The sequence below is a fragment of the Microtus ochrogaster genome, unplaced genomic scaffold (assembly GCF_000317375.1).
Source record: "Microtus ochrogaster isolate Prairie Vole_2 unplaced genomic scaffold, MicOch1.0 UNK153, whole genome shotgun sequence".
NCBI classification, from domain to species: Eukaryota; Metazoa; Chordata; class Mammalia; order Rodentia; family Cricetidae; genus Microtus; species Microtus ochrogaster.
Genome location: NW_004949251.1, coordinates 238,737 through 251,484, shown reverse-complemented (window position 1 = coordinate 251,484; position 12,748 = coordinate 238,737). Strand labels below are relative to the sequence as shown.

Sequence of the window (12,748 nt, the reverse complement as noted above, 5' to 3'; positions counted from 1 at the left end):
TTTTTTTTTTTTTTTTTTTAGCAGGCTTGGGTTTGCATCTTGACTGTGCCACCTTCTGACTTTCCTATTATTGGCCAAGTATATTTTGTTGCCTCTGAACCTTTTCAGTTTCTCCTTAAAGAAGTGTCAGTAGTAATGCAAAGTCCTAGTTGGTCCCTTTGAACTTCATTGTTGTCATTTATAACATGAAGATAACATTGTAATTGCTTTTTGGAGTTACAAGAAGTCATTGATTTTTTTTTTTATGGGAAAACACTATGTAGTCATTGTTACTTACTTGTTGACAGGCAGCAAATGACCCCAAAATGGTAGCCTAAAAATGGATATCACCTGATAGTTTCTGTGAGTGAGGAACGGGGACAGCTTGGGTGGTTCTGCCCAGTCAGTCCTGTGAGGTTTCAGTGTGATTTTGACTGGTAGTGCTGTCATTTGAAGGTTGACTTCAACTCCCTTACCTGGTTGTTTGGCCCCTCCAAGACTCCTTGATCCTACTTACAACATAGACGCTACCTCCCTATACCCTAGAATGAGGGATACAAAGAGAGACTAGGATAGGAGTCTGTGCTATACAGTGTCACTTCATTTGCTATAAGGGAGTTACCAAGTTCTGCCTGCATTCAAGAGGTAGAGAATTAGGCCCGTCTAACCTGAAGGGACTGAAAAAATGTTTACTGGGCTAGGGAGACAGCTCAATCAGTAACATGCTTGCCATACAAGCACAAGGACCTGAGTTTGACTCCCAGAATCCATGAAAAATAGCCAGGCATGTTGGCGTGTGCTTGTAATTACACGCTGGGGAGGTGTCAACATAGATCCCTTGGGCTCGATGGCCAGCCAGTCTAGTTTCGTAGATGAGCTCTAAGCCATTGAAAGCCTGTCTCAAAGGAAGTGAATACCCAGGCATACACACATACCTGCGCACACAAACATGAACACATATGCACAAAAGGAATCACTACAAACTTAGAGTGTTCGTGAATGTTGTGTACTACAGTTAATGGCTCACTGTATGTCCTTGGGTGTCCAGGATGCATTTTTGTTATCTGTTAGGTCTAGGAAGGATATAATCTCTCCGATCCTTTAGCCCTATTGTGTCTACTGATGGATTCCTAGCTAATTCATGGGTAGGCTTTCCTGTCTGCAGCTCCTCTGCAGGCTCCTTTCTATCTCAGACTGTGGCTTAGATTTCTATATTATGTCACCATGAAGCCTTTAAAGAGTGATGCCTGTTTCCAACTGTATAGAAATTATTCTGAAGTTTTGATTCTCCAAGAAAATGGTAAAATAAAATGAAGAGGCTGCTATACTGCAGAAGATGGTGAACACACCTTGGATATATTTAGTGCTAGATGCTTACAGGTGCTTAGAAGGCTATGGAACTTGAAGGTGACAAAGAAAGCTTAAGCCTTCCTTAAAGAGGTAACAGTTGCAATAAAAACAATGACATTACCAAGAGAAAGGAGAAGAAACAGAAAAAGATAATAGCAGACCTTCATCTCTGGAGATGAAGAAGAAACAACAAAGAGGACATGAGCAGTCAGCTGAATAACAGGCAGCACAGTCACAGGAACCAAACAAGCTCTAGAAAGGGGGTCTTGTTGTAAGAGCCCACTTGTTTGTTTCCCTGCTGCCCGGACTCCCAAAATAATCACGCAGAACCTATATATATATATACTTTTATCTGCGTTTATTTCATGTTGAATTTATTCCCATGCCAGAAGTTTTTGTTTCTTCAGTTTCTTCTGGGATATCTTTTTCTTCTGTGCAACCTCCTCTTCTGGCTTTGGAACAATTTGTTCCTTTTCAGTGAGGATCATCTTGATGTGGCAGGGGTAGGAGCTCATGTATGGGTTAATCCGGCCGTGAGCTCTGTAAGTTTGTTGGCGCATCTTAGGTGCCTTGTTCACCTGGATGTGCTCAATGACCAGAGAGTCTACATCTAAATCCTTGAGTTCAGCATTGCTCTCTGCGTTTTTAAGCATGTGCAGCAAAAATTCCACACTCTTTTTTGGCCACTGACCCTGTGTCCAGCCCCACTGTTTGGCATGGGCACACCTACTGACTCCACCATTGTACCGTCGGAATGGCACACACTGCTTCTTCAAAGTGACATCTTTCAGATACTTGGTGGCTTTTCGGATATGCATACCCTTGATGGCCTGGGCCATTTCATGGGTGTTCTTAAAGTGAACCTGAAGGTTTGATCCTCTTGATTTGCATGATTTTTCGGGTTTTTTGGGTCAAGAGAGTAGCGAACCATCTTCACGGGTCACCTCTAGCCACTTACAGGAAGAGCGAAACTATATTATTTAAATCACTGCTTGGCCAATCACTTAAGCGTATTGCTATCTGGCTCTTACATCTAGAATTAATCCATTTCCATTATTTTATATTTTACCACAAGGCTCTTGGCCTATCGGCAAAGTTCCAGCTAGCAGCTCACGTGTTTCCCCTCTGACAGCTCCATTGTATCTCACTGACTCTGCCTTCTTTCTCCCAGCATTCAGTTTAGTTTTCCCTGCCTAGCTCTACTCTGCTAAGCCACTGGCTGAAATAGATTCTTTATTCATTAACCACTAAAAGCAACACATAAACAGGACTTCCAACACCAGAGTCTGTCTTATCAAAGGGAGATTTTAGCAGCAAGTCATTGGTGAATTTTCAGGATATGGTTTTGTTTTAGAGAATAGATGTCAGATTTTAGGAAGCTAAAATGTATATGGATTTTGAAAAAGGAAAAACAGACTTTAACTAGGATACGGGAGCCAGGCAGAGTGAACGGAGATAGCAGAGATCCGCCCGCCTCTGCCACCTGAGTGCTGGAATTAAAGGAGCCAGCAGAGTGAACGGAGATAGCAGAGATCCGCCTGCCTCTGCCACCTGAGTGCTGGAATTAGAGGTGGGCACCACGACTGCCCAGTTGGATATTTAGTGTGTGTGGGTGTGTGTACGTACACACACCATAACACAGGTGTAGAGGCAGGAGTAAGTTCTCTCCTTCCATCGTGTGTGTTTTGAGAATTGGACTCAGGTCACCATGCTTGGTGGTCAGTGTTCTCGCCCTAGTCTGAGAGAATGAAAGTTTCCTAGGTTGAGATGACACTCAGGAGAAAGAACCAATGAGAGAGAGAAGCTGGAGATGTGGACCCATCAGTATTATTTGGATTGACTTTTACAGATGGGAGGAGGTGGAGAAATACAGAATTGAATATGGCAGGTTTGACTTAGCAAGAAGAAAGGGGCAGAGAAGAGGCACCCTAACCAGCCTGGGGTCAGAGAGAGGTAGGAGAAAGTGCAGGGAAGCCAGATGGGGCTGGGGAGTGAGGTTTGTGGTAAACTTCTGGTGTTAATAAGAGCCCAACAGGGCTGGAGAGATGGCTCAAAGGTTAAGAGCACTGGCTGCTCTTCCAGAGGTCCTGAGTTCAATTCCCAGCAACCACATGGTGGCTCACAACCATCTGTACTGAGATCTGGTGCCCTCCTCTGGCGTGCGGGCATACATTGAGGCAGAATGTTGTATATATAATAAATAAATAAATCTTTAAAAAAAAAAAAGAGGCCCACAAAGGCTTCCAAGGCAGCCGAGGGGCAGCTGGTGTGAACTTGTGGCAGATGTTGATTGCAGAATTCTGTAGTTTCATCTAGCAATGGGGAAATAAAATGAAGAAAGGGGTTGCATGCTTTTCCAGATTGGGGATTTGCCCAAGTCTGGTAGGAGCTCTGGTTCTAATCCTAATGATGGACAGGGAGCTGTCGATGGGTAGGCACGTGGCCACTGCACAGTTGTGTATATCACACTTGCATAGGGTCCCTTTGCAGTTTTATGCGCCTGGCTTGTGGACTGTGACCTTGTACCAGTAGCTTTGCACCTGGCCCTGCCCACTCTATCATTCACACCAACGGCCCACACAGGCCAGCTTTGGCCCTGAACATGCAGGCAGGTGTGTAGACGAGGGGCCTGGATTGCAGGGTGAGCGTCAGATGCTGGTTCACTAGGGATGTGAGAGGGGCAGGAAGGAAGCCTGTGTGATCAGAGAGGGAAGTTCAGGAATTAGTTAATGGAAGTGAAACGACTTGGTTCAGAGTGAGGTGGTGCTGGAGAGGCTGAAATGGGTATGGATGAGGCTCCTGGTCAGAATGAAACAGCAGCTCTCTACAAAAGATGAGAATACCTTGACGGGCAGTGACTGGTGGCAGCCACAGCCATAGCAGAACTTCCTCATAGAGACAGCTCAGGATCCTGGTGCTGAGGCACATGCCTTGCATTGTCCATTTTTGTGACAAAATTTAACTTTTGGGGGCTGGAAAAATGGCTCAGTGGTTAAGATCACTGAGTGTTCCTATAAGGGACTCAGGTTTGATTCCCAGCACTCAAATTGAAGCTTACAACCACTGTAACTTCAGTTCCAGAGACTCTAGCCCCTCTTCTGGCCTCTGCGAGTATGATACACAGACATTTTCATGTAGACAAAACACTCATACACATAAAATAAAAATAAATCTTGAAAAAAAATTAACTGTGTACACACAGGTGACCTGACCTGAAATACAGGTTTTGTCGTGCAGTTTTACAGCTCTTGGCCTCCTGATTCCCATCTTCGGCATCTCTCATACCCCTGTACCCTGAACTCCTAAACAAGCACACTGACTGTGGCTTTGCCTTCAGTGTCTAGTTGTCTGAAATGGCAAAGGGCAGGACTAAGTGCTTAATAAAAAAGAAAAAAGAAAGCCAAGAAATGGCTCATCAGGAAAGGGCTCATGCTACTAAGTCTGACCGTCTGGATCCTGGTAGAATTTGAGAACCAGTTCCTGCAAGTTGTTCTCTGACCTCTGCATGTACCATTGCATAGATGTTTCTACACACATTTGTACAATACACAGGAAATAAATAAAATGTTTACAAAAAAGAAGGCCGGGAGGTGGTAGGGCATGCCTTTAATCCCAGCACTCGGGAGGGGGAGGCAGAAGCAGGTGGATCTCTGTGAGTTCAAGGCCAGTCTGGTCTACAAGAGCTAGTACCAGGACAGACTCCAAAGCTACAGAGAAATCCTGTTTCAAAAAACCAAAAAAAAAAAAAAAAAAACAAAAACAAAAAACAAACAACAAAAAAAAAAAAGAAGAAGAAGGAAAAGGGTAGCAATAACGCCATTGCTATTGGATAGCTAGGAAGGACAGCTACAGGGAATTCTGAACCTCTTGATGGACAGATGTGACCTGGGATATAGAAATTGGGGTGCTGGGAACAGAGGCCAAGCCTGAGATGGGCTGGCTCTGTGGTCCCAGGAGAGTGGGATGAGGGACAGCAGCAGGCTGCTGACTGAACCCCTTTGGCCTAGGTCCCAGTGACTTTCGTCGACATTGCTGTCTACTTCTCTGAGGATGAATGGAAGAACTTGGATGAATGGCAGAAGGAGCTCTACAGCAATCTGGTGAAGGAGAACTACAAAACCCTGATGTCCCTGGGTAAGGCTACCTTCCCTCCACTGGCGAGCGCTCTCTGCTGAGGGCTCCAGGATGCAAAGGAACATAATGGAAAGGAACGCGGAACTTTTTATGATAGGTGGCAGCTGAGCCTGTCACCGTGGTAGTGTATATGACACTACTGTTAATCTAAAATACCATAAAATATCAAGTTTCTATCCCCTTGTATTGCCTCATAACAGCCTGGGGTCAGCTGTGGGTAGTGTGATCTTGACTTTTGGAAACCAGTTCTTTCTGCCTTGGAGGCCGGGGATCCTGTTGGCTTGTTTCACGTTTGTTTCCTTCCTTACATAATGACGACCATTCTGAGTAACACTGGCAACAGAAAGCCCTGCTCCACCACCTCAGTCTGCATTCACTAGTCAGCTCCTACAACCCTTCTTTCCCTTTCTCTCTATCTCACAGACACAGATGGCCCAGTGTCCAAGCCAGATGCTCCAGTCCAGGCAGAACCTAGGGAAGAGCCTTGTGTATGGGAGCAGCATCACCCTGAAGAGAGAGAAATCCCAGCGGCTGCAGACACAGGTAATGGCTGTTGAGCTAGGGATGGGAACAGGGAGGCACAGAAGAGGAGAGCTTGGGCACCCTGCACTCACACATGGAGTCCAAACTGTGTGTCTCAGGAGAGACTAGCTCTTAATGCTCCCAGGAGCCACTTCTGCCACAAGACATGCCCTCAGGGCCTAAAACCACCGTACTTATGGGCTGAACTTTGATGGCTCTGAACCTATAGGTGAGCTAGGGGAAGAGACAAGGTGTGGTACACACCCTTAATCCTCACACTCGGCATTAGAGACAAGGTGATTTCTGTGGGTATAAGGCCAGCCTGGTCTATGTAGAGAATTCCAGACCATCAAGGGTCACATAGTGGGACTCTATCTCAAAAAATAAAAGCCAAGTAATGTAGTAAGGAGCAGCAGTGGGCTGTATCCCGCCACCCGGCTAGCTTTACACCGGAAATAACAACACACAAACTGTATTCTTTTAAACACTGCCTAGCCCATTAGTTCTAGCCTCTTATTGGCTAATTCTCACATATTGATCTGACCCATTTCTAATATTCTGTGTAGCACCACGAGCTGGCTTACCAGGAAAGATCTTAACCTGCATCTGTCTGGAGTGCGAAAATCATGGTGACTGCCTGACTCGGCTTTTTTCTCCCAGCATTCTGTTCTGTCTACTCTGCCTACCTAATTTTCTGTCCTATCAGGGCCAAGGCAGTTTCTTTAGTAACCAATGAAATCAACACAAAACAGAAGACTCTCCCCTATCATTTCCCCTTTTTCTGTTTAAACAAAAAAGAAAGGCTTTCACTTTAACATAGTAAGATTACATATAACAAAACAGTTATAAAGCAAGAATTACAGTTACAATATTTATATCTATTTTATCTTTTATCATAACTAAGGAAAACTATAACTAACCATTCTTCAACTCCATCAAAGACTCCAGAAGTATATAATATTAACTAAGCAAACAAGAAATAAGCAACTTTTAAAACTCTAGAAATGACAGAGACATCTCGCTGCCTGTACAGTCACCCAAAGTTCCTCTGTACCGTTGGGGCATCCATCTTTGGCCTACAGGCCCGTAGTATCCAGCAGACATTTCCATGAAGCAGGAAATTCCAAAGACAATTTAGTCAATATCTGCTGTGTCCTGCAGAATGTCTCGCAGACTCTTTCATGAATCAGGAACCCCGAAAAGACCATCTTACCTTTAGGCAAGTTCAGCAGTCCTCTCTCTGCAGGGTCTCTGTGTCCAGTTTATGCAACAGTCCAGGCAAGAGCAGTTTCTTGCCCAAATGGCTAACCAACTCCATAAGGAGCCTCTTCGATGCCCATCTTCCTCTTGAAGTAGATTGGTACTGCCAGGAGCAGACATGTCTCATTGTCATGAAAAGTCCTAAGTTATTAAAACATTTAAAATGTCATATTCTGTAGTCTTTGAAAGATATGAAGAATGCCTATCTAACTGAAATATATCTCTATGTATCTAGAAAATCTAGCTAACATGACTATAAGCTTTACTATTATTGATGATTATTCATTAACAACCTATATTTCTTAATTATACATTACATTTTTTAATGAACTATACAATCACAATACCTTAATCAAGATCAGAAATATGTATACATATAACAAAATTGACCTTAAAATCCATACCAATGCAAATTATTCATATCTATATCATATTCCCCTTTAAATGTAAAAGAACATTTATAAGCAATATTTGGGAACATGTGCGCAGTTTTTTCTCTCCAAACTGCTTCCTGCTGAATGGGGGCGCTGCTAATCAGATCGTTTAGGGTGTAACCTGTGTGCCAGGTTTATCTCAGTTGGCAGTTGAGCGAAGTAATTTTTTGAGGGTCTTCACAGCAACCTTTCAGGAGGCCGTGGTCTATCATACCATATTGGGATAGATGCAATCCACAGGATCTGGTCCTCTGTGAAAACAAAAGAAGACCCTTTCCAAAGCATCATATCCTTAGACCCAAATTTTGAAGTCATACCCTCATGATATCTATTCTGGTTCCACTTGGCAGCCCATATAATGAAATGTCCCTCTGTACTTAGCTCCTTCACAGTCAAAAATTTTAAAGAAAACACAATATACATAATCCAGACTCTCTGTGAATTTTCCATTTTTACGTGGCTTATTTTTCTTTATTTCTTTTAATCTATAACTTTCTGTACTCTGTCTCTTTAAAGAATTTAATATTATTCTATTTTTTTTTCTTCTCTCTTCCAAGCCTATGTCTGAATCTGTCCTATCGTGAATCTGTAATTTTTTTTACTATCCAGGAGCAGTTCTTAAAATGCTAAGCACTTCTTAAAAACTTAAGTTGCACCATGTAGGGGTAATACAGTACTGCCTGTTTACTGCCAGTCTAAACTTTAACTGTGCTGTTGTTATGGTAATTACAATTGTTCCTGCCTGAGGTCAACACAGTTCAGCATGGAGCAGCCACTCCTGCCTCAGATCCATTTGGTGCCCCTGAGCTGCGCACAGTTTCAGGCACACAGCAAGTTCACATTGGAGCTGCACTCAGCAGTTTAACTCTGAGACTGAGCGTGCAGCACAGAAACTCTTTTCATCCAAGTTACAGCCAAATCTGACACGCAGAGCACTGCGCAGTCTGAAACCACGTCTCTATATGGCAGCAGGAATTCGCCATGCTCTTCCGCCTGCCTAAGCCTGATTCTGCTGTCTGCCCAGGTGCAGGCGGGGAGCGCTGAGCCATCTGCATTCGGATCCCAAGCAGGAACATAAACATTCAGTCCAATAAAAGCCATTGAATGCTTTAAAGCCAGAGTTTGCACTGGCGGCACAGCCCCAGGAAGCCACACTATAAAACAACGCAGCTTTTTTTCTGCTGCTGTTGCTGAATCAGGAAATCTCTCTACAGCACGCCACCAACAAACAGCAAAAATCTGCGTTAAACTTTGTTTTTTCTCTGTTTAAAATTAAGCTTTCTCAGGTTTTACATGGAGTTTGTTACCATGTTGGGCACCACTCTGTTGCGAGGAGCAGAGCGGTGGGCTGCGTTCCTGCCGCCCTGGCTCACGGCCGCCTGGCTAGCTTATGCCCCGAAATAATTACACGGAAACTGAATCCTTTTTAACACTGCTTGGCCCATTAGTTTTAACCTCTTATTGGCTAGCTCTTACATATTGATCTAACCCATTTCTAATATTCTGTGTAGTACCATGAGCTGGCTTACCAGGAAAGATCTTAACCTGCATCTGTCTGGAGTGGGAGAATCATGGCAACTCACTGACTCAGCTTTTTTCTCCCAGCATTCTGTTCTGTCTACTCCACCTACCTAATTTTCTGTCCTATCAGGGCCAAGGCAGTTTCTTTATTAACCAATGAAATCAACACAAAACAGAAGACTCTCCCCCATCAAAGTAAGGAAGGGCTTGAGCTGAGACACCTTGATGGTCACAAAGTGGGATTCTGTGAAGGACATAGGCTGTTGACTTTTATGCTGAAGGATACTGTTTTATTCGCCCAGCATCAGGATTTGGTTGTTCTTATGCTCAGCCTGATTACTTCATAGAGCAATTTGTTTGTATCTGGACACTATAGTAAAAAACAGACAAACAAACAACAAGGAACAACAACAACAAAAAAAAAAACCCAAACCAGGGGCAAGTGACTCTGCACAAACATGTTCCGAGTTCTGCTTAGCCCCTACAGTTATAAGATAACGCCCACCATCTTCAATGCCTGTCTGTGGCTCCTCAGACTTTTTGCTGCTGTTGGCCTAGTCTTATTTTTTGGGACATGGTCTTACTCTGAGCCCAACCTGGATTAGAACTCATTATGTAGCTCAAACTGTCCTCCAACTCATGGTGATTCTCCTGCCTCAGCCTCTTGACTGATGGGATTGCAGCTATGAGCCATCATATCCTTTTTCTTATCCCTTTTTCTTGAATATTCTCACTTCTCTGCTCCTGGAACTTTCTGCTCCTCAGGGTCCCACATATCTCCAGTAAGGATCCAAGATGCTTGTGCTGTCCCCTGGAGGGCTGACAACCATGATTCTGACCACAGAACACCCTGGTGACCAATAAACTGAAAAAGATTCTAAGAAGTATGGTCCTCTCTCCCCAGGAACAGAGCCCCTGGTGCCTGCACAGGACATGTCCTCCCAGGTGAAGCGAGAGGAAGCCCTGTGTGTTCGGGGCCAGAGGGGTCTGGAAGAAAGAGCCATCCCAACAGAATCCATCACTGGTAAGTGAGCCAAGTAGCCGCTTGGCCCAGGAGGGGACTGTAGCCCCCAGAGGGCTCAACTAGCAAAGGAAGAGCTGTGAACGCAGAACTGGACTGAGAAAGCATCTACAGAGGCATAAACATAGTGCTCAGCATTGAGGGTTTATAACTACATTCAGCTTTGCCTGTTCTGGTTTTTTTTTTCTCTCTGTCCTTTGTCTAGTAAGTTTTGGATCGTCCCTCTGTTCCTTATAAAAACAGCTTAGTACAAGCATTTTATTGGGCTCTCTGGGTGGCAGAATATCAAAGCCAGTAAGACCTGTTCCTGGACCACAGAGCTACATTACACAAATATTTATGGGCTGCCACTTCCACGCCAGGTACCCCGTTGCTGCATGCCCATGGGGAGCTGCTCCTCCATGGTGTTTTAGCTGAGCTGTACTTAGATGAGAATCTGTTATGGCAGGTGTGTGCATGAGGCCCAGTTCTCCAGACAGATGGAACCAATGGTTTGTGTGTGTGCAATGTGAGCATGTACATGGATACATTTAGAGGGATTTGTTTTAACAAACTGGCTATTGTGATTATAGTGTCTGACAGATCCAAAATTTGCTAGCAAGAAGGCCAGCAGGATGGGACCCGGGAAAGACTGTCTGCTGACAGAATCCCTTCTTCCTTGGGTTGGTCATCTTTTTCAGTTAAGACCTTCCCCAGGTTGTATGAGGCCCATCCCCATTATAGTGGATCATCTGCTTTATTCAGTCTACCGGCTTCAGTGTTAATCTCACCTAAAAATTCCTTCATAATAACATCCAGAATGATGTTTGACCGATACCTGAGTGGTATTGCCATGTGGACACTGAAGGTAGCTGCCATTTGCTCCAACCTCATCCCTCCTCCAGGAAAGCCTGAGACGCAGGCAAGTGATGGCGGCCAAAGGGTAGCAGCTGTGCCTCCACTGGTTGTCAGATGAATTCCTTAAAGCATCAAGTCTCTAGAAACCATTAAGAGATAAGAAGGTGGGGCTGGAGAAATGGCTCAGTGGTTTAGAGCACTGCCTGCTCTTCCAAAGGTCCTGAGTTCAATTCCTGGCAACCACATGGTGGCTCACAACCATCTGTAATGAGATCTGATGCCCTCTTCTGGCCTGCAGGCATACATGCAGACAGAATATTGTATACATAATAAATAAATAAACAAATATTTAAAAAAAAGAAAAAAGAGATAAGAAGGTGATAAATAAAGGATAAATTGGGTTTGATTACAAAAAAAGAGAAAAAATTTTGATAGACTCATATAGCTAGCCTCGAACTTTCTATGTAATCAGGGGTGACCTGAACTTCTGATCCTCCTGCCTCCCCTTCCCGAGTGTGGGGATTACTGGTGTTGTATACTGGTTTAGTAGCCTATGAATAAAAGGATGTTTTGTCTTAGCAAAGTTCCGTTCAGATACTGAGAAGAGGCCTCCTTGGGAGGGCTGTTTTCCTGGGACATGCCTTCATGAGGTCCCTTCTTCTGTGGAGGCCATAGCTCCAGAGCAGAGACCTCATCCTGGCTAGTTAAGTGTCTGGGGACATTCTGTATCCTACTCACTGCCCTGTGACATCCCCTGGACTTCAGCCACAGCTCCATTCATTATGGCCAGAGTGGCTGGAACCTTTAATTAAGTGGGATAATTTATTTATTCTTATCCTTAACTTTTAAGGAGAACAAACAATTGCATGAAATCCTACTCACTGAAAACACAGACTGGTGAGAATTCCCCTTCTCTAACGCCTTGTCGCCTGTGTTCTTCCGAGTAGACTCCCCCATCTCTGCCCAGGACCTCTTGTCCCGGATTAAGCAAGAGGAACCGCAGTGTGTGTGGGACCAGCAAGATTTGGCAGAGAGAGATATTCCCACAGATCCCAATTCAGGTGAGAAAGATGTCACAGTGAATTATTAAATTTAATATTCATTGTGTCAATGGAATTGATACAAAAATTACTTTGGCATTGCTTTTTGAAGATTCAAAACCAAAAGGCTTCTAAAAGCCATGTGTATTTGTGTGTGTCAAAGAGCAAGTAATTTATATTTTCTGAAATTTCTTTTTCTTTTTTTTTTTAGGACGTATTTTATTTTTAATTATTTGTATGTGGGTGCCTACAGAGGCCAGATTCCCTGGGGCTCAAGTATAGAAGGTTGTGAGCTGCTGATGTAGGTGGAATGAACTTGGGTCCTCAGCAAGAGCAGCGAGTGCTGTCAATCTCAGGGCCATCTCTCCAGTCCCTTTCTGGAATTTCATTTGTATGAAAACTCTGGGGGTGTTCCAGCTGTTTAGGGAAAGTCACCCCCTGGGCTGGGCATGGGTTTATATATGAATTTGTAGAGCTGGGAGGTCTCATCCTACCCTACATATCTGGAGAGAGGATGAGAAATTTAGCCTAGGAGAGTCCTCAGGTTTTTCCATGGGCTTGTCAGTGGCCCTGACTGCTGCCTTTGCACTGTTAGCCAGACCAGCCAGCTGTGGTGCTGTCAGTGGCCCTGACTGCTGCCTTTGCACTGT

At 44.2% G+C, this 12,748-nt stretch overlaps 1 protein-coding gene and 1 pseudogene across 1 annotated transcript in view; one reads left to right on the top strand and one right to left on the bottom strand.

The window, feature by feature from the left end:
• Nucleotides 1-12,748, top strand: part of Znf282 (zinc finger protein 282) — a 28,826-nt gene that overhangs the window by 7,733 nt on the left and 8,345 nt on the right. Inside the window, exons 3-6 of the mRNA XM_005372007.3 lie at nt 5,337-5,463; nt 5,887-6,006; nt 10,105-10,224; nt 12,006-12,119. Of these exons, the coding sequence (XP_005372064.1) occupies nt 5,337-5,463; nt 5,887-6,006; nt 10,105-10,224; nt 12,006-12,119 (481 nt within the window). The remainder of the gene's footprint in view (nt 1-5,336; nt 5,464-5,886; nt 6,007-10,104; nt 10,225-12,005; nt 12,120-12,748) is intronic.
• LOC101983793 lies at nt 1,676-2,287 on the bottom strand (annotated as a pseudogene).